Source organism: Schistocerca americana, chromosome 1 (genome assembly GCF_021461395.2).
Source record: "Schistocerca americana isolate TAMUIC-IGC-003095 chromosome 1, iqSchAmer2.1, whole genome shotgun sequence".
NCBI classification, from domain to species: domain Eukaryota; kingdom Metazoa; phylum Arthropoda; class Insecta; order Orthoptera; family Acrididae; genus Schistocerca; species Schistocerca americana.
In genome coordinates, this window is record NC_060119.1 from 509722482 (window position 1) to 509744368 (window position 21887).

A 21887-nucleotide genomic window follows, 5' to 3' on the forward strand; every position below is an offset into this window, starting at 1 on the left:
CTTCAGAAACGCTTTCCTAATCTAATACCCTCAACATCACCCGACTTAATTCGACTACATTCCATTATCCTCGTTTTGCTTTTGTTGATGTTCATCTTATATCCTCCCTTCAAGACACTGTCCATTCCGTTCAACTGCTCTTCCAAGTCCTTTGCTGTCTCTGACAGAATTACAATGTCATAGGTGAACCTCAAAGTTTTTATTCTTCTCCGTGGATTTTAATACCTACTCCGAATTTTTCTTTTGTTTCCTTCACTGCTTGCTCAATATACAGATTGAATAACATCGGGGAGAGGCTACAACCCTGTCTCACTTCCTTCCCAACCACTGCTTCCCTTTCATGCCCCTCAACTCTTATAACTGCCATTTGGTTTCTATACAAATTGTAAATACCCTTTCGCTCCCTGTATTTTACCCCTGCCACCTTCAGAATTTGAAAGAGAGTATTCCAGTCAACATTGTCAAAAGCTTTCTCTAAGTCTTTCCTTAATCTAGCTTGTAAGATAAGCCGTAGGGTCAGTATTGCCTCACGTGTTCCAGTATTTCTACGGAATCCAAACTGATCTTCCCCAAGGTCGGCTTCTACTAGTTTTTCCATTCGTCTGTAAAGAATTCGCGTTAGTATTTTGCATCCGTGACTTATTAAACTGATTGTTCGGTAATTTTCACATCTGTCAACACCTGCTTTCTTTGGGATCGGAATTATTATATTGTTCTTGAAGTCTGAGGGTATTTCGCCTGTCTCATACATCTTGCTCACCAGATGGTAGAGTTTTGTCAGGACTGTCTCTCCCAAGGCCGTCAGTAGTTCTAATGGAATGCTGTCTACTCCCGGGGCCTTGTTTCAACTCAGGTCTTTCAGTGCTCTGTCAAACTCTTCACGCAGTATCATATCTCCCATTTCATCTTCATCTACATCCTCTTCCATTTCCATAATATTGTCCTCAAGTACATCGCCCTTGTATAGACCCTCTATATACTCCTTCCACCTCTCTGCTTTCCCTTCTTTGCTTAGAACTAGGTCTCCATCTGAGCTCTTGATATTCATACAAGTGGTTCTCTTTTCTCCAAAGGTCTCTTTAATTTTCCTGTAGGCAGTATCTATCTTACCCCTAGTGAGATAAGCCTCTACATCCTTACATTTGTCCTCTAGCCATCTTTGCTTAGCCATTTTGCACCTCCTGTCGATCTCGTTTTTGAGACGTTTGTATTCCTTTTTGCCAGCTTCATTTACTGCATTTTTATATTTTCTCCTTTCGTCAATTCAATATTTCTTCTGTTACCCAAGGATTTCTACTAGCCCTCGTCTTTTTACCTACTTGATCCTCTGCTACCTTCACTACTTCATCCCTCAAAGCTACCCATTCTTCTTCTACTGTATTTCTTTCCCCCATTCCTGCCATTTGTTCCCTTACACTCTCCCTGAAACTCTGTACAACTTCTGGTTTAATCAGTTTATCCAGGTCCCATCTCCTTAAATTCGCACCTTTTTGCAGTTTCTTCAGTTTTAATATGCAGTTCATAACCAATAGATTGTGGTCAGAGTCCACATCTGCCCCTGGAAATGTCTTACAATTTAAAACCTGGTTCCTAAATCTCTGTCTTACCATCATATAATCTATCTGATACCTTTTAGTATCTCCAGGGTTCTTCCACGTATGCAACCTTCTTTCATGATTCTTGAACCAAGTGTTAGCTATGATTAAGTTGTGCTCTATGCAAAATTCTGCCAGGCGGTTTCCTCTTTCATTTCTCAGCCCCAATCCATATTCACCTACTACGTTTCCTTCTCTCCCTTTTCCTACTACCGAATTCCAATCACCCATGACTATTAAATTTTCGTCTCCCTTCACTATCTGAATAATTTCCTTTATTTCATCATACATTTCTTCAATCTCTTCGTCATCTGCAGAGCTAGTTGGCAGATAAACTTGTACTACTGTAGTAGGCGTGGGCTTCGTGTCTATCTTGGCCACAATAATGCGTTCACTATGCTGTTTGTAGTAGCTTACCCACATTCCTAATTTTTTATTCATTATTAAACCTACTCCTGCATTACCCCTATTTGATTTTGTATTTATAACCCTGTAATCACCTGACCAAAAGTCTTGTTCCTCCTGCCACCGAACTTCACTAATTCCCACTATATCTAAATGCTACCTATCCATTTCCCTTTTTAAATTTTCTAACCTACCTGCCTGATTAAGGGATCTGACATTCCACGCTCCGATCCGTAGAGTGCCAGTTTTCTTTCTCCTGATAACGACGCCCTCTTGAGTAGTCCCCGCCCGGAGATCCGAATGGGGGACTATTTTACCTCCGGAATATTTTACCCAAGAGGACGCCATCATCATTTAATCACACAGTAAAGCTGCATGCCCTCGGGAAAAATTACGGCTCTAGTTTCCCCTTGCTTTCAGCCGTTCGCAGTACCAGCACAGCAAGGCCGTTTTGGTTAATGTTACAAGGACAGATCAGTCAATCATCCAGACTGTTGCCCCTGCAACTACTGAAAAGGCTGCTGCCCCTCTTCAGGAAACACATGTTTGTCTGGCCTCTCAACAGATACCCCTCCGTTGTGGTTGCACCTATGGTACGGCCATCTGTATCGCTGAGGCACGCAAGCCTCCCCACCAACGGCAAGGTCCATGGTTCATTAATAAGTTAGCAGCTGGAAATACAGGTATGAGGCCGGGCATCTTTGGTGCCCTGCTTGCCTTGGAGAGTTAAAACTCTCTTTTACGTCAAAATTTTTCTAAAGTAGTAAGCTTTAAAAAATCTTTCTAACAGCATCTCATTCGCCTTGTTCGATTGGTACGTGTTGAGAAAAAGGGATGTTGAGTTGAGAAATTATACGTGTGATACTCTGTTTTATTTATTGATTTGCCCTCCTGCATTATTTCTAAAGTTGTGTCCAGGCCTTGTGTTACGCCGAATTGCGTGTATTGTATTTTATGTAAGTTCAGTGGCAGTGCATCTTAAGAGAAACAGTTACAGACTTTTTTTAAAATGTTTAACTTTTAAGTGTTGAAGTTTATGCTTTTAAGTTTGATTATAATATTTGCATCGTCAGCAAAAAGATTTATGCTTATTAGATATGTGATGGCAGATCATTAATATGTAGCAAGAACAAAAGCGGACCCAATATCGATCCTTGCGGTACACCTGTAGTGCTTATTCCAAGTCAGAAGTTGCTATTTCGTTGAGTTCACTCTACGTGTTTCTTAATCTGATTCTCTGCATCCATTTAGTCAGACAGGTTGAAAAACAATTACTTGCAAGATATGTGTGTTCGCTGATCTGTCTGTTTCCTTACAACTCTAATATTGTATGATTAATGCACTCAACACACAGTCCATTGTACCTAATATCTGGCTGCACGGACTGTAGGAACACCACCTGGTCTCTACATCCGCATCTATATTCTGCAAACCACCATGAGGTGCACGCCTGAGGGTACGTCCCATTGTACTAGTTATTAGGGTTTCTTCCTGATCCATTCGCGTATGGAGGGCAGGGAGAATCATTGTTTGAATGCCTCTGCATGTGCAGTAATTATTGTAATCTTATCTTTGCGATCCATGTGTGAGTGATACGTAGGAGGTTGTAGTATATTCCTAGAGTAATCAATTAATGCAAGGTTCTTGAAACTTTGTGATCAGACTTTATCAGGATAGTTTACGTCTATCTTCAAGAGTCTGCCATTTCAGTTCCTACAGCATCTCTGTGACAGTCTCCCACAAACAAACCTGTGACCATTCGTGCTGCCCTTCTCTGTATAGATTCAATATCCCCTATTAGTCCTATCTAGTATGGGTCCCACACATTTTAGCAATATTCTAGAACTGGTCGTACGAGGGATTTGTAAGCAATCTCCTTTGTAAAGTGGTTGCACTTCCCCTGTATTCTATCAATAACTCGAAGTCTTCCTCCTGCTTTACCCATGAATTATTCTATGTGATCATTCCATTGCACATCCCTACAAAGTGTTACACTCAGGTATTTGTACGAGTTGGCCGGTTCCAACAGGAATTCATTGATATTAACTCATAGGATACTACGTTTTTTCGTTACGTGAACTGCAAAATTTTACATTTCTGAACTTTTAAAGCAAGTCGGCAATCTCTGCACCACTTTGAAACCTTATCAATATCTGGCTGAATATTTACGCAGGTGATGTGAAACATAGTGGTGTGTCACGCATCTGAACAGGTTTTGTGCAACCTAGCCACAATTTAGTCCGTACAATGACACCATTTTTCTTGGATCTCAAAGATCCATTGACAGAGGGATATGAGTGCATAAACAGGTTCATAATTTCATCAGTCACATCAAAGATCTTCACTTCTAGAATTAGTATTTTATTTGAGATGCAACATTATTTGTACATCCATTAACTGCTGTGAGACATTTCATTTCAGTCAGTCGGATTGTCGCTTTTGTCTTTTAATATGATACAAAAGCATGAATATGAGGTATAATAACAATAAAAAAACAAGTAAATATTTCGTAGCTGTTTGTCTGGTACTATACATCCCCAACATGCTGAGGCCATAACTAAATCAGCAGGGTCCGTTTTGTGGTAGAGTAGTATGTAGAGTAATAAGCCGGGTGGAAATTGCAAGACTATATTTTTATCGAGTAGGCTTTTCAAGCAGTGCCCCAGCACTGTGGCACTGGTACTCTTCTCTCTATCTATTACACTAGTTTCCCAGGATCTATACTGAATACGTAATAGAGGCTACAACTATAAGAAGCTTTTTTGCTCTGTACAATTCATGTGATACAAGGTCTCCTAATTCTTCCCTTAAATACATATTTTATTTCCTTTTCGATTCCATGTGAGATTCTTCACTTTAGTTTTCTATTATTTCCAAATTGCTGTTACAGGAACAGTACTCATTCAACAATAACATTAACATATATAACCACTTTCGTACTACTTTTATTTTGGACATCGTCACAAATTAGTATGAAAACAACAATCTACATCTACATATATACTTCGCTAGCCACCAAGCGGTGTGTGTCGGAGGGCACAATTCGCGCCAAAGTCATATTCCCCCCCCCCTCCCCCCACCCTCTGTTCCACTCACGGATCGCGCGAGGGAAAAACGACTATCTGTACGCCTCAGTACGAGCTCTTATTCCCTTTAGCTTTCAATGATGATCATTACGGGATTTGAAAGTTGGTGGTAATAATATATGCTCTACATCCTCGGTGAAGATTGGATTTCGGAATTTAGAGAGCAGCCCCTTCTGTTTAGTGCGTCGTCTATCTGCAAGTGTGTCCCACTTCAAACTTTTTATGAGATTTGTAACGCTCTCGCGTTGGCTAAATGTACCAGTCACGAATCTTGCCACTCTTCTTTGGACCTTCTCAATCTCTTGAATCAGACCCAACTGGTAATGGTCCCATACAGCCCAACAATAATATAAGACTCGACGGACTAACGTATTGTAAGCTATTTCCTTTGTTGAAGGACTGCTTCGCTTCTCCCAATAAACGAGTTCGCCTTACCCGTTACTTGTGTAATCTGATCATTCCATTTGAGATCATTTCGAATAGTCACACCCAGATACTGATCATTTATTTTGAACTCATACATCAATGGGGATTTTCGCCTTGTTATACACAGTAGATTACACTTACTAATATCGAGAGATAACTGCCAGTCATTACACCACGCATTTATTTTCTGCAAATCCTCATTGAATTGTTCACAACTTCCGTGTGATACTACTTTCCTGTAGACTACAGCATCATCGGCAAACAGTCTAATAAGGCTGCTGCCAATACCATCAACCAGATCGTTTATGTAAATTGTAAAAAGCAGAGGACCTACGAGTATTACGCTGCCCTGGGGCACACCTGAAGTTACTCTTGTTTCTGTTGAAGTTACCCCGTTTAGCACGACATACTGCTCCCTGTCTGTTAGAAAACTTTCTATCCAACCGCATATATCACTGGATAGACCGTAAGGGCCCACTTTTTGTAGCAAGCGACAGTGCGGAAGTGAGTCCAACGCCTTTCGAAAGTCGAGAAATATGGCATCAACCTGGGAGCCGGTATCTAGAGCCTGTTGTGTATCATGCACAAAGAGGGCCAGCTGTGTCTCGTATGACCGCTGTTTCCTAAAACCGTGATGGTTTCTGCAGATGAGCTTCTCAGAGTCTAGAGAGGTCATTATGTCTGAACACAAAATATGTTCCATGATTCTGCAAGAAATCGATGTCAGTGAAATTGGCCGGTAATTATGTGCATCCGACTTTCTACCCTTTTTATAGATTGCTATGACCTGGGCCTTCTTCCAGTCCCGTGGAACTTTCCGCCGTTCCAATGATCTCTGATAGATGACGGATAAGAATGGAGCTATATTTGTAGCACAGTGAACATAAAATGTTGCGGGGATACCGTCTGGGCCAGATGCCTTTCTGGCTTCTAAGGTATTAACTGTTTTACAATCCCAGAAACACTAAACATTATGTCAGCCATCCTTTCGTTTGTTCGATAATGAAAGGGGGAATGGTACTGCAGTCCTCTATCGTAAACGAGTTTTTGAAAGCTCGGTTTAGAATTTCGGCCTTCTGTTTATCATCATCAGTTACATTACCCGTACTGTCAGCAAGAGAAGGTATTGAATTATCTGTAGCGTTCATAGATTTAACGCACGACGAAAATTTTTTGGGGTTATTTTTAGAATCTGCAGATAAAATATTGCTTTCAAAATCGTTAAAAGAATCTCTCATTGTCCTTCTGACAGCTGCTTGCATTTCGCATAATTTCTGTTTGTCAGTGGGGCAGTGACTGCGTTTAAAACGGCTGTGCAAAATTCTCTGCTTTCTCATCAACTCTATTTTGTACCAGCTGTAAATAAATAGTTGCCACTATTAAAGTTCCAACCCTTGTATATTGCTAATACTAAAACCTTTGGACATCGGCAGAAATCGTAAAAACGTATGCGGATGCTACATTAAACGCCGAACACGCGAACATGTCCGCATAAATGTGGATGTGTGGTAACCCCCCCTAGAATGTTCTAATACTATCTTTAGGGTACGCCCGAACGTATTTCACAATATATATAAATGACCTAGTAGATAGTGTCGGAAGTTCCATGCGGCTTTTCACGGATGATGCTGTAGTATACAGAGAAGTTGCAGCATTAGAAAATTGCAGTGAAATGCAGAAAGATCTGCAGCGGATAGGCACTTGGTGCAGGGAGTGGCAACTGACCCTTAACATAGACAAATGTAATGTATTGCGAATACATAGAAGGAAGGATCCTTTATTGTATGATTATATGATAGCGGAACAAACACTGGTAGCAGTTACTTCTGTAAAATATCTGGGAGTATGCGTACGGAACGATTTGGAGTGGAATGATCATATAAAATTAATTGTTGGTTAGGCGGGTGCCAGGTTGAGATTCATTGGGAGAGTCCTTAGAAGTCCGCAGCTCGTGGTCGTGCGGTAGCGTTCTCGCTTCCCGCGCCCGGGTTCGATTCCCGGCGGGGTCAGGGATTTTCTCTGCCTCGTGATGACTGGGTGTTGTGTGATGTCCTTAGGTTAGTTAGGTTTAAGTAGTTCTGAGTTCTAGGGGACTGATGACCATAGATGTTAAGTCCCATAGTGCTCAGAACCATTTGAACCATTTGAAGTGCTTAGAAAATGTAGTCCATCAACAAAGGAGGTGGCTTACAAAACACTCGTTCGACCTATACTTGAGTGTTGCTCGCCAGTGTGGGATCCGTGCCAGGTTGGGTTGACGGAGAAGATAGAGAAGATCCAGGGAAGAGCGGCGCGTTTCGTCACAAGGTTATTTGGTAAGCGTGATAGCGTTACGGAGATGTTTAGCAAACTCAAGTGGCAGACTCTGCAAGAGAGGCGCTCTGCGTCGCGATGTAGCTTGCTGGCCAGGTTTAGAGAGGGTGCGTTTCTGGATGAGGTATCGAATATATTGCTTCCCCCTACTTATACCTCTCGAGGAGATCACGAATGTAAAATTAGAGAGATTCGAGCGCGCACGGAGGCTTTCCGGCAGTCGTTCTTCCCGCGAACCATACGCGAGTGGAACAGGAAAGGGAGGCAATGACAGTGGCACGTAAAGTGCCCTCCGCCACACACCGTTGGGTGGCTTGCGGAGTATAAATGTAGATGTAGATAGTGCTTCTGAAATTCGCGCTTTCCACGGCTGCTGCCGAAACGTCCCGAGAAGAACCGAGCGCTCGCGCTTGCGCACAGCGCAGGAACAGCAGCGCCGCCACCGGCCGCACTCGCGCACAGCGGTCGCCGCAGCCCGCCGGCAGGCGGCAGCAGCCGCGGCGGCCGCCACGGTGGCCGCCCGCTCGCCGCTCGCCAGCTCGTCGGCGCCGTCTTTTTTTTTTCCTCCGGCAGTACCTCAGTGAGGCTTTCAAGTTTTTTCCCCCGGTTCTCTTTTTGTGGGCGCCGCTCCCTCCCCCCGCGCTGCGCACTTGCCCCCTCTCTGCGCCCTACCGCTGCCTCTGCGGCTGGCGAGTTTTTACCCTTCCTCCCCGCCCCGCGCACTTATATCTCGAGCATGAATCAGACGGCATTCCGCCGGCCGCCGGTGAGTGTGTGATGCGTGTGTGTGCGTGCACATGGACCCGCGCGAGTACATGAGCCCGGGACCCTCGGGTCTGCAGCAGCAGAAGATCCTCGGCCGCAACAACAACGGAACGCGTGAGTACCTCGGCGACAATGTTCCGCGCTGTCCGGCCGCTGTTATGGCTCCTGCGCGGCCGCCGGCGTCTGTTGCGGGCGCCGCTGTCCGAAAGTCCGGAAAAATCCTGCGCTAGTTTGCTCGCCAGGACACGCCTCCCCGGCGCACGCATTTCGTGCGTGCGTGCACCCTGTGACAGCGCCACACGCCCCTGGCCTCGGTCCCATTATTTTCCGGGTCACGCGCGAATTCCGCGCGAAGCGTTTGTTTACGTGTCTACAAAAGCAGTCTTATCCGACTAACAGCGTGTTCAAATGACACTTCTGACTCTTTTCCATTACAACATGTTTTTCTCTCGATGTCTCATGGTGAATAAAATTTTGTGACCTGTTCCGTCAAGTGTAAGCAAAATTTTGTTTATATGTATACTGAATTCTTTTCTACTTGTGTCAATACGAAGGATTCTGTTTCCAAACGCATACTGTGACTTTCGCACCAAAAATTTTATGTCATCCGTAAAAACGTTCTTATCCCTGTCAACGTGTTCAAATTTCATGAAGACGACGCTCTATTGCGGTTTGTCCTCTGGTTGTTGGCCGCCAACAATACAACATTATTGACGTCTTTTGCAGAAAAACTTTAACAACAGCCAAATTATATGTAATCCGACCTAAAAACGCCGTTATTAGTATAACGTTCTACGGTATGTAGTTCTGATTTCAGGCTACGTTCCTATTGTTGTTGGCACGATTTTCTTAATGTGTAGATGACAGGGTTCACTGTGCACTGCAGTCAGTGTAGTACATTCTTCTTAATTACCAAAACATAAAATTAGTTCTAAATTTTGGATTCGTTCAAACTATTTCAACTTCCGAAGATTAGAGTTCTTGACATCTGCAACTAGATGCAAATACAATTTTGCAGGAATGTAAGAATGCTAATTACTTATGTATTGAATATTGGTGCATAAATACCTTTTATCCCATCCAGAAACAAATGGTGCCTTACACTTTCCATTATATTTCAAAAATTATTGTATACTCTCCATTTAGACTTTGCATCTAATCCAATATCATTAGTCGGACGAAAAAAACGGATAAGAAATGATTACCCACTTCTAGAGGGAGACACGTACCTAGTCTCTAGATCAGGGTTTCCCAAACTGCCTGTGGAACACTGGTTTTCCGTGTGAAGTGAATAGTCCTTTACTAACAACTATTAATAACATGGCGTTTTTTGACGTTTTTCTTTCTTTTTAACATTGTATTAGAATTTCTATATTATTAATTATGATTTAAGTTTGAAGTAATCACAGAATAAAATAAGTTTTTATCATTTTTCAAAATTATTGATTTAGTAACCTTCGAAAATAAAACAAGGTGTTCCATCAAAATAGCAGGATTATCAAAGTGTTTCGTGAGTGGAAAAGTTTGGGAATCCCTGCTCTAGAACGGCAGTTACATCCTAGAACGCAGTTCACAGTAAATAGTTGTAATCTTGTCGAACGCTCGTGTTTATTTACATGTAAAAAAGTAGCCGTAGCCGTAAATTACAGGAGATGACACTGAAAACAGTGTATTGAGAATTGTGTTAAATTCCAAATGAACTACTTTTGTGGTTCGTGTATCATGTTCAGGACTTCGGAACATGTTGGAAAATAAGTTTAACATTTTTATGCTATATTACTGGTACTGACTGGAGTTCGTATTGCGTACACCAGACGTGCGAAATTAGAATAATGGGAATGATCACCGAGATCGATCTATTGATATGTAGGCTTACAGAACTAGTCATCATCAGCGATATCTCTTGTTCCAGAAATACTGATGTATTGATATTGTCACTGTATTGTACGGTTACAATCTGGCCATCCATTATGTGTTGTATGATGTTTTGAAGAACTAGTTAGATTAATTTATGAAAGATGCCGGGGAGTGGGGGTATGGAAGTAAAAGAGGAAGAAGTTATTCTCCGCCAAAGTGATCATTCTGAATCTCGTTGTGAAATACTTTATAGCCTGTTTTACGGACGGCTAGTTCTCCCATGAAGCGTATTTAGAAAATGAGATTGAAAATAATTAATTAATATCTATTGTGAAATGTCGATCTGATCTTCCAAATCTTCGACCAAGTCATGGCTTCTCCCACTAGGATTGACTGAAGGCTGCGCCGCTGCTCAGTCGTTAGTTGAAGCAGAGACGCTTGTCCGAAACACGATTAACGCTATTTGGTGGAAATTACTACCAATTCTCCCAGTGTGGAGGCTTATCTACACAACCGTCATTCTGTTATTGCGTTATTTTAATTGAGACATTTTTTTAATACGACACATACCGCAAATCAAGCATTCTTTAGTGGGTTGCAGCGTAAATGTGAAACTGTGAAGACTTTTAATTTAAAAAATATTTTTGAGAAAAACGATTTTGGTCAGCGCCGCGACCAGAAATAAGTTTTTTTCTCCTCATGTCTACGAATATAAGCGTGTGGCAGAAACGAGCATTTAACGCAACTGCTACAGGCGTTGTACTGGTCAGTTACATTAAAAATCCACTTCAACCACAATAATACACAGCGTGTCCAAGGGGAATGGTCAGTATTCAGGAATTTAATAGGAACGATCATTCGAAGTCAAAACTCTAGCAAACATGGCCTCTGAATTGTACACCTTAAAAGCCGCGAGCACTTCTTCATCTTCGATACTGTGAAACAAATCTCTTCTACTACAAGCTCTTTGCTTTCCATATACTGAAAGGTGTTAGTATGGACCAAACCAAGAAAAAAGTATCCCGTAAACATGGGCTCTAACGTGTATGCGTAAGGAGCCGTGAGAACTTTTTCATCTTCGCTTCTGTGAAACTCATCTCTTCCACTGAACAAGTGCTCATAGCTCTTAAGGTATGCACTTTCGTCTGAAAAGGTTGAAAAAAAATCAGCCAACCAGTAGCAAGCTTTAGAGGGACCCTGTGTACTAGACAATTTTTGCTTGTTTTGGTGCATAGCTACCCCACCGAAAATATCCAAAGTGAAGAGCCTGCAGTTGAAGAGATTTATTTCGCAGCACTGAAGATGAAGAAGTGCTCATATCTCGTAAGGTATGGATTTTAAGCCCATGTTTACCAGACTATTTTGCTCGGAATGATCGTTCCTGTCACATCCTAGAGTACTGGCCGTTGCTTTTGCGACACGCTGTATATGTGTCGCTCTAAGTCAGACATGAACAGTACATGAGAGTCACATTATTAGTGTTATCTTCACATAACATTCCTCGTCTAAGTCAGATTTACGTGAGAGTCACATTATTAGTGTGATATTCACATAACACTCCATCGGGTAACTAGAGGTTGCGCTCTGACGGCGTGGGAAGGAAAAATTAGTGCCCTCCGTGTGCTCGAAATTTGCCCAAGAATTCACATCATTCACATTTTTTTAAGTACCACAGTTGACTAACTTGGTATAGAAATTTTGGAAGTTAATTTCTGTTATTTTTTCCAAACACAATAAGCAAATATCAACTAGAGCGTCCGTTCATTAAAGAAAATCACTTAATCGATTGTAGGATTTGTGCAGCTTTCGAACGTGGTCTAGTATTTGGGTTCGCATCGTGGCCATGCTACTGACTAAAAATACGCCTTCTTTGGGAGTACAGTATCGTATTCTCTTAGCTAACTAAGTTTTCACTACGGGTAAGGCAGCAGCTTACCTGCTCTTGATACGGGTCATGTAGTCGGAACACGGCATCACTTCCTTGCACTCTTGATGCGTTGGACGAATAAATGCTTTGTGATCAACCTGTATCCCATTTAAACTATGTAGCAAATAGATTTATAAAAGAGCTGCAACATATCCCACACATTTGTGGACATATCATTCACTAGGAATAAGCGTTATCGTTTTAAATTGTCTATCGGAAGAATATCTACATCGTCAAATACGAATATGGGTGTCAGTTTCTTACGATGTCTCCGGTTTGGTACTAGTGCGCAATGAACCAATCGTACACCGGAAAATACAGCGAATTCGCTAAATGTCGCGCTACACAGAACAGAGAATTACGGAAGATGGACAGCAATACAGGGCAGGTCTCTTAATAATTTGCTTATAATGTTTACATGAAGACAATGTTCAGAATGTGTAGGTTGAAATTACACGCTACGGTTTGTCTAAAGCATCCACGTCGTAAATACAAATATAGGCCTCCTTTAAGAAGAGTGATCGAAGACATGTCGATTTTTTCCTATAGTTGTGACAGCAGTCGAACTCAGATGCTGTAAAGGAATGATTATTTCTGTCTATGAATGATTAGCCTTCTACAATGATATGGAACTCTGACATCGCACTCTTTTTAAAGTTATTGGCATTCGGAATGTGTCCAAACATGCTTTTCAACACTGGAAATGTTATACTACAGTTTGTTTTGACGATTCGACAGATACGACAAAAAACTGATTTTAAATCCACAGTGTAGTGAAACGAGTAAACAAGACAAAAATATAAGACAGGGTACACAGAGCCAATATTCTATAAAAATCCTAGTGGTAACACAATAAGAAACGATAAATCGTTGTTGGTACACGTTTGGGATATATCAATTAAATCTGTATGAATGACTATGTATCTAAATTATCACTAAAATGTTCTTTTGTATATTCTGTAACAGCTGTTTCAAAAACTGCTGATAGAGAATCGAGTATCTGCGTAGGTCCTTGTACCATCTAGGTATAACTGACAACAGTATACAAGATTCAGATTTGGGCATTATGGCCATACGTATAGATACACCAGTATTCATTCACACACATATAGGAGGTACATACTGACATACATTTGTAGGATGAACTTTACACATCCTGCTCAGTAGTATGTGGTAATATAGTCAGTTAAGTGTAGGGAGCTATATCGAGATGTTGGCACTGTTGACGAACTCGTACAGTGTTTTATAAGTTGTTATATCGTTGGACGCTTAGAAGGTTTGGAAGCTGTCGGGGTACGATGACGATAAGTCCGAAGATTACTTGCAGGTACGTTTATGTTTTGCGTGGTCCAAGGATATGTAGGAATACATGGTTTGGATCTTCCTCTCCGCAAACGCATAGAAGAGTGGTGCTCTAGTTCGCCAGACGGACGTGTTTGTTGAACTTCCATTGATTAAATGTCAGCTGTGCTATAACTGTCGTGAAGCTTCTTGATGTTTGTGTTTTATTATACCAAGGTACTCTTGGAATGATAGGACGAATTAGTGTGCAGTGTCTGTCTTTGATTTTAGATGTCCTCAACCACTCCTCTTGCCCGTTCGATGACAACGGCCCTCTGAGCATGGGTATCATATCTGTGACAGGAAATTTGTCAAATTTAATAGCTCCATGTAGAGCTGCTTGCTTTGCTGGGACATTTACTTGTTCATTTCCCGGTATACCAGAGTAGCCTTTCATCCATACCATCACGATGTTGCCATAGTTCCTTCGCATCCAAAACACAATGCCGATTAATTGTAGGAACTACGGGGTTAGTACAACTAGCATTACATAGCATTCCCAATATTACATGCACAGAAAATATAGAGAGAGCCACGAGATGGTATTGTGGTGTAAACAGCAGCATCTTGTAAATTTTGCTGGGTTATTTGTGTGCTTTCAGCGAGTTATGTTTTCTGCTAATTCGCCGTAAAATATATATACATACGGAGTCCCGCGTGAGAACTTTTTCTATAATTTCTGGGTGTCCTCTGATAATTCAGCTTTCAGAATTTCAGTTTGTTATCGTTATTATCATTTTAAGTTTTTGAACACTTTACTGCTTAGTAACTACAGTGACTAAAGTAGTTTTCCTTCGTCCATCTGGCCCCGATGGAAGCAAACAAATGAAAATGAATGTGGAGCGAGCTATAAACGTTATTTTTCACCTTAATCTTAAATGAACATAAATAAACATTTCGCACTATTTTGTCCTATAGTAGAATAACGCGAATTTAACAATCAATGTGATGTATTGTATGTGACATTAGGCTGTATTATACTAGCAATGGGAGTTTTTCTATTTTGGGTTTCACTCCTCTTAACGCATTTCCCTTTCTGTGCCATATGTGTACCGCAGACTTACACCCTTGATACAAACGATTTTACGAACAAAATTTTTAAAAAAAACCTACACAAATTCTGTTTAATATGTTGTGTGTTGGTCATAACTGTGCAGTTTACATCAACTGCATTCGTCCGGTGGACGTCAGTGACAGAATATCGTGGGTTAATAATTATGTATACCACATAAAGTCTAAATGCCCCTAGCTGCACTGCTAAATACGAAATTATCAGTCAGTTGCGTTTAGAATATTTGAAGCGTCACTTCACTATCAAATTGAGCCAAAGTGAGAGAGATAGACTAATAAAAACAACCCAAAAGTTTCTTGTGTAACGATTGTTTCGTTTACGAAGATCAAAGACATTTTAAGGTTCAGCAGTAATGTATGCGGTTCACAGTAATTATTCAATGTGTATATTCGAAACATTTCTAAAACACACTAAAAAGATTGACAATTTTTGAATTCACATCTTGCGATGTGGGCAAGAATAACAGTAAAATAGAATCACTAGCATAAGATCTCAGATTCTTACGAATAACAAGAGGTATATATATATATATATATATATATATATATATATATATATATATTGTGAACTCTAAGAACACGGCATGGAACGAAGTGTCTTCACCGATCTGCAACAAAGCATTCCAGTCTTCCTTTAGAACACAGAGTATGGGCTGCTATGATCCAGGTAATCGGTAACGCTATTTTGTGTCACGCTACTAGCAATGTCAGTTGTGATCGATTCTCAGTTAGACATAACTCACGGCCAAAGCATTTCATCGATTTGCAAGCGAAATTACAGTATTTAGTAGGCAGCCATTGCAAGATAGGTGATTTATCAAAAATTCTACTCATACGAAATAAATTAATATCTTTAGAAACAGGCCAACTAACAGCATTTAATTTTTACAGTGCGCTAAAGGCGCAATAGTCTTACATGTGTGTTAAGTTAATTAGATGAATAATATTATATCAGTTACAGCTGCGAAACACAAGAGCCTTCAGTCACAGGTCAAGCACCGATATATCATTTGCGGACCGAATCTTGATCTTGACTATGTAGTGACGACTTGTGTACTTATTTACCACGCATGCAACCCTCACAAACGCTCATTTATTGCAAGACCTAACAATATCACTGAAGTAGGAAACTGTATAGGTTCTGTATGTTAATGAAGTTTGTTTAAACAATTTATGTTTTTCCCTGCTGCCAAAGATTCTAAATCTAACCCGTTTCCTAGGTAACAAATTGAAATTCGGGTCATTAGTTAGTACGGGAATTCCTTTATGTAACAATAGTTTTTCTCTGACTCTTTGAGTTGTTACTCCACTGCTTACGAATATGTTAGCCAATAATAAAATGGTGCTATAGATAGGAACCATTGTATTTTTTCATATACAAAAATGCTGCTGTTTTCGCCAACGTGGCCTATTGCCTTTCACGTGACGGTCTTACTTCTTCAACTGGGCACAGAAGTAAGAGAATAGTAGAAGAACACCTGTACGTTATTTGAAGAACGTGGGATTCACGACACACTGTTTCCCTTATACGTTACCAGTAATAAATAGCACGTAAGGACACGAGAAACAACAACAGCGGAATAATTAAAGCACCGTAGCGATTACTTAAAGAATTTACGTGTATACAGACGCTGCTACGAAATATTCGAGATCTATAAAAACAATGATGATTACGAACAAAGAGCACGAATTTCAGCAACCGCTTTTCTACTCAATACGTTCGAATTCGTTTGTACACAGTGTAGTTGCAATGAGGTGAAGCGAAATGTTATAGAAATTAGTAGAAAATAATTCTAAAACCTCTCATCAAATGTTTATCACATCCCTGATTGACGTTCATGAAGAAAGGAGCTCCCTATCCTCGCAGAAAGGCCAAACTTCTTCAATTTTGACTATTTCTTTAATCGCTGCTGCTACAAAACATTTAGGAACTGTGTTTTTATCGATATGATTAGGTGTACGGAATATCTTTGCTCTCTATCAGTTTTTACATAAATAACAGAGCTCCTGACAAAATGCGAACTGTTTTGTTACAGGAGCTTAATTTCTACATTCATATAACCATTAAAGCTCTTGTTAGCCACTACTATCTAAAGGGTGTTCTAGATTTTACTACATGTCTTAATCTCTTCTTGTAAAACTATCGAATGACTGTATAGTAAGGCGAAAAACGAATAATATACTTCAGAACACTATTGTTGCCGTCAGCAGCTGATTGGCTTACCATCGTAAGTGAAGTACGCTCCAATGAACTTCGTTATACTGTTGTATGTGAGACATACCGTACAAAACTACTATTTTCTGAACAAATGCTACTGGTTCAGAACATAACCGATCCAGGCTTGAATCGTATACGTAGGTAATTGGCTAGGAATGATAGTTCTACAGACACAATAATGTAAGCTGAAATTCAATGCATGTTAATATTCCTTTTAAAAATCAGTCTTTTTCTTGTTGCAGTGTAATATTTAATGGTCAGTCGCGTTCTACCTTTATGCCTTATATTCTTATTCCTTGGATTGTGTTTCTAGAATTATGTACAGCTTTGTATTTACACGTTCTACATAAAGACTGGAAACAGTTCACACCACAATTTTTACATAAAATGTTACTATTAATAATTTGAATACAACGAATTAACGCTCCACAATAATGTTTATTAGTTCGTTATAAACCGTTTCCGCTTCTTAGATCATAGTCAGATAACTTAACGTGGAACAGATAGTCTACACAACTTCACCCCGAGAATTCATAGCTGTACAAAAATGCTGTACAAAGATACGTGACATTTTATGACTATATCGATACAAAACATGAGCATGTTGTAATACAATGGATTTGGCAGGAGACTCCAGCAACTTTTTCGACCTTACCATTGACATCAGTAACCAACAGCATTTATTTAAGATACAAAGGAAAACAACCTCAAGAGACACAGTAATACCAGCCAGTTCCCAGCATCCCATATCACATAAACATGCATCCTTCCACTCCAAGTTGCACCGCCTAGTATCTGTACCCCAAACCAAACCAGATTTTGAAAATAATTAAAGAAATAGCATACAGTAATTATGGTCCTACACTGATTGACGATATACTCAGGAAAATGAAGAGACAGAGGATGATAACAGCCTTCCTTTATCTACCTCAGACAGTACAAAACCACACTGATAGCAAATTGGCCCCGATGCTGTATGCGGGTAGGCCCTCACAGGTTCTTGCCAGGAAACTAAAGTCCAGGAAATATACATAGCTTTTTACAATAGGAATGCTGTTGCCCACCTGTTCAGTAGCAAAGATAACATTCTCTCTATAGGACAGAGTTGAATTTATAGAATTTCCTGTCGTCTGTGTGACAAATTATATGAAGGTCGATGAGCTAGGGCTATAACCATTAGACTGAATGAGCATGAAAGGAATTGGAGACTGAGAAAGAAAGATTCCACCTTTGCTGAACACGCTCTGAATAAATGGCATTCATGTGATGCGAAATGTGACGTCCTCCGTAAAGTAACTAAAGGGAGAAAACAAACATTACTTGGAATTCTGGCCATTAATAAACACCAAACAAATAATCCAGACTTGGTCGTTAATGACCAAACACAGTTCCACTACTCACCCTTATTAAAGTAGCAGCCAGCTATTACTCCTCTCACTATTAGCTAATAAGCTTGTTATAACTGTTCCACACCCACATTCCATAGACGTCATTCTTCTTCTCCCTTTTATTCGGTCTGTTCATCACCTTCACCAGTTTTTCCATATGACATAGTGGTCTGTGTCATTACTCACTTGTAGAACATATCTACTTTATACACTAACTTAGTTTTAATATTGGAATATAAAATTTGTCCAGAGTATCTTTATTGGTATTGGAACAGGCTTCTGTTTTGTATCGATATAGTCATAAAATGTCACATACCTTTGTACAGCATTCTTTGTATAGCTATGAATTTTCGGTGTGACGTTGTGTGGACTATCTGTTCAACATTAAGTTTCTGACGATGGCCTAAGAAGCCGAAAGCTGGTTCATAACGAACTAATAATATTATTGTGGAACGTTAATACGTTGTATTCAAGTTATTAATATGTCTACGTTCCTCTAAGAACCGGCGGAATATTCCATAAATAGTATAAAATGTTACTTGTAGTTACTTGGAAACACAGACGAGTGACTAACATTTTATTTATGACAAAATATAGCATGAACTGCTTCCAAACTACGTATGTTTGCACGACAGCAAAACTGTATCATTCCAGAAAAAAATTCACTTACTATGGCTTTAATATAAAGAAGCGGAACGTGTCTAATAATTGAATATTAAACTGCGGCAAGAAAAAGTACTTTGATTTGTAAAACGTGTTTATGTAACTGCTGCAAAAAAGGACTACTCCATCAAACTTGTCGATAAATGTTGCTTTAGGCAAGTTCAAAACTGAACACATTCAAAGCCAAAAGTCAACGAGAGAGTCTCTCGTAACGCGAGGACTACGCAAAGACTCGCCGTGAATTGAGCGCGTGGATTGAATGGGCTCAACAGGGCGACGCCAAAGCGAAAAATAAGTCTTGCTTTAATCCAGAGTAAGTTACAGGATATCAAACTATTATTCCACAGCTAATATACGTTAGTATAGTTTTTCTTATGTTATTTTTGAAGTAGCGTAAAGCAGGAGCACATTCAGTGAGGTGGACTCTTAAGTTAATGTTACTACATGCAGCTCATTTCTCAGAGGAAGATAAAACACACGCGAAATTCGTGTAAAGCGATAAAAAATCAAGCAAAAGTGGGGATCAGTTGCAAAAAATCTAAAAAATTATCAGTTAGGTAATAATCTTGATGGAGATCGGTCTGTAGATAATGAAGAGTCAGCAACGCAAATTTCAAAACTAAACAGTGACTTCAGCTCTTAAAATCATTACTGAGGCGCTGTTTACAGTGCTGTGGACAGGCAAACCTCCTAAAAATATATTCTAGAAACCTCCTAAAAATATATTCTAGACTTTCGAGAAAAGTAATCTTAAATTGAAGTTTATAAATACGTAAAGTACATGTCATACACGGGGAAGCGAGGAATTTTGCTGTACGAAAAATTTATTTTTCTCCTAGGTGCAGAGAAATAGCTGTGTGTATAACGCTTTGTGACCAACACAAAAAAATTTAAAAAAGTTTCGCTCTTGATTTTTCCTGATTGTTACTCAATAATCATTCATTATGTTTGAAATAGTAGGTTTTCTGCAAAGGCATCGTGGAATATTTGAATTCTTAAATAATTTCCCTTTGTGCTCAGATTCATTTGTTTTAAACAAATGGTATGATACACAGGTGTGAGAAAGCATTGTGTGCTAGTGCTGTGAATAAAGTGAAATAGAAAAGGTTCTTCAAACAAGCGGACTAACAATCTCAGGAATTCCTAGCATGTCTTCCATCGGAGGTTAACTGTTGAAGATTATAGTTCCAGTGAATTCGTTCCTTATAATACAGCCATCATGGAAGAGAGAAAAGACAGTACAGTTAATAAGACAGCAATCAAATCATAGGAGCAGATGTAGGAAAGTGTTAGGTCTCCGTATCCAGGTGCATAATTTGAAGTAAGATCTGTTGATTCTTTGTCCTTAAATTTTGGAACAAACTTTTGTTTTCTATTTATGTTTCTATTGTTTACTTGTTAAACGATCCAGTAAGACTACGAAATTGTGCCTATGTTTGTTTTAATGTCTTTCTTCAATTAGGATTACATATCGTACATTTTCACTCGCTCCAGCTGCCAGGAACATGTAGCAGTATTAGAAGAAACAAATATACAAAGGCCTCTCCTTCGATATGGCACTTAGATTACAGACGTATTGCAGATGTGAATGAACAGGCGGCTCAAGAAACATTATAATGACTGTATAGTACGAACATAGCAACATAGCACGTTAAAAGTTTTCCACGAGTTCAACACACGTGAAATAGCTTTCAGAGAACACGTAAGAATAGAAGGAAGATATTTTCGTCTGCATCTAACGAATATGAATGATTAAGTTACGTGACTAATATAAGGTTTTGATCGCCGCCATTCCGAACGAAAACCTTTATAAAACTCACTTTCAGTTGAAGATTTGTATAGGCAATATTGAGATTTGAGGAGACATGCTAAGCTACACGTGATTCTCAAGGAATCTGCGGTAGTAACTTAACCGTAGGTAACATTTATCGTGAATATCTTTGAGAGTCAGTCATTCTGACAGCGAAAAAACATAGCTGAACATAGGCCTAAAATCTAGGGACTGTTAAGAGCTGACACCATAGATGCTATTGTCTAGATGCTATTGTCTAAGATGAATAGTAGAAAGAGTGACAGTCATTTTCTCTTTCGATATTAGGATATCGAATTTTGCAGCTGCGTGGAAAGTCAGAATATGTGGATGACGTTTGACAATCTCTTAAATTTTTTTAATGGAAGATGGTCATTAACAAGTGTAGTGTCTATTAAAAGGTTAACCTTGCAGTTTTAACTAGATGGGTACAATTTCTATTTTAGTCAGTTACTTTCGAACTTACTCGAGTATAGCTATTAATGTTTTGGGAGCGTGATTGGACGGGTTGCTGTCATGTTGATTCACAGGGAAAGTAATAAATCAGATGCTCAGTATTAATTTGGGGTTTGAAGAAATACGTTAATATTTCCACGGATCGAGGCAATAAATGATAAAGATTTGTAACATTACGGATAAAACGGTGTAGAGCGAATAAAGATACTTAAGAAATCCCGAAAGTGGCATGGACAAAAAAGGAGATATTGCTGATAGTTAACGAAGGCAGATCGGTCAATATCTGGAAAACCAAAAAGACATATCAATTTTGGTGTAAATAAGTCTTTCGATTGAATATACATGGAGTATTCTTTATGGTTATTTGCATCATTTCGTGTCGTTTCATGTTTGAGTGTGAGCTGTGCGCACGAATATGGAAAACTGTAACTATACAGTATGTTATTACGTAAGATTTTCGCGTGCAGGAATCTACATCCCTTGTTCATTTCTTTGTAATATCGTGTGTAATCAACGGGAAGAATGTGGCAGTTCATCCTTCCAAAAATCACAATAAATAAAAAAGT

General features: G+C 39.7%; 1 protein-coding gene across 1 annotated transcript in view; it reads left to right on the forward strand.

The window, feature by feature from the left end:
* The first annotated feature begins 8325 nt into the window (after positions 1–8325).
* The window catches only part of LOC124568955 (NGFI-A-binding protein homolog), a 350306-nt gene continuing 336744 nt past the window's right edge, over positions 8326–21887 (forward strand). The window contains exon 1 of the mRNA XM_047131058.1: positions 8326–8704. Within this exon, the coding sequence (XP_046987014.1) occupies positions 8623–8704 (82 nt within the window). The 5' untranslated portion in view covers positions 8326–8622. The remainder of the gene's footprint in view (positions 8705–21887) is intronic.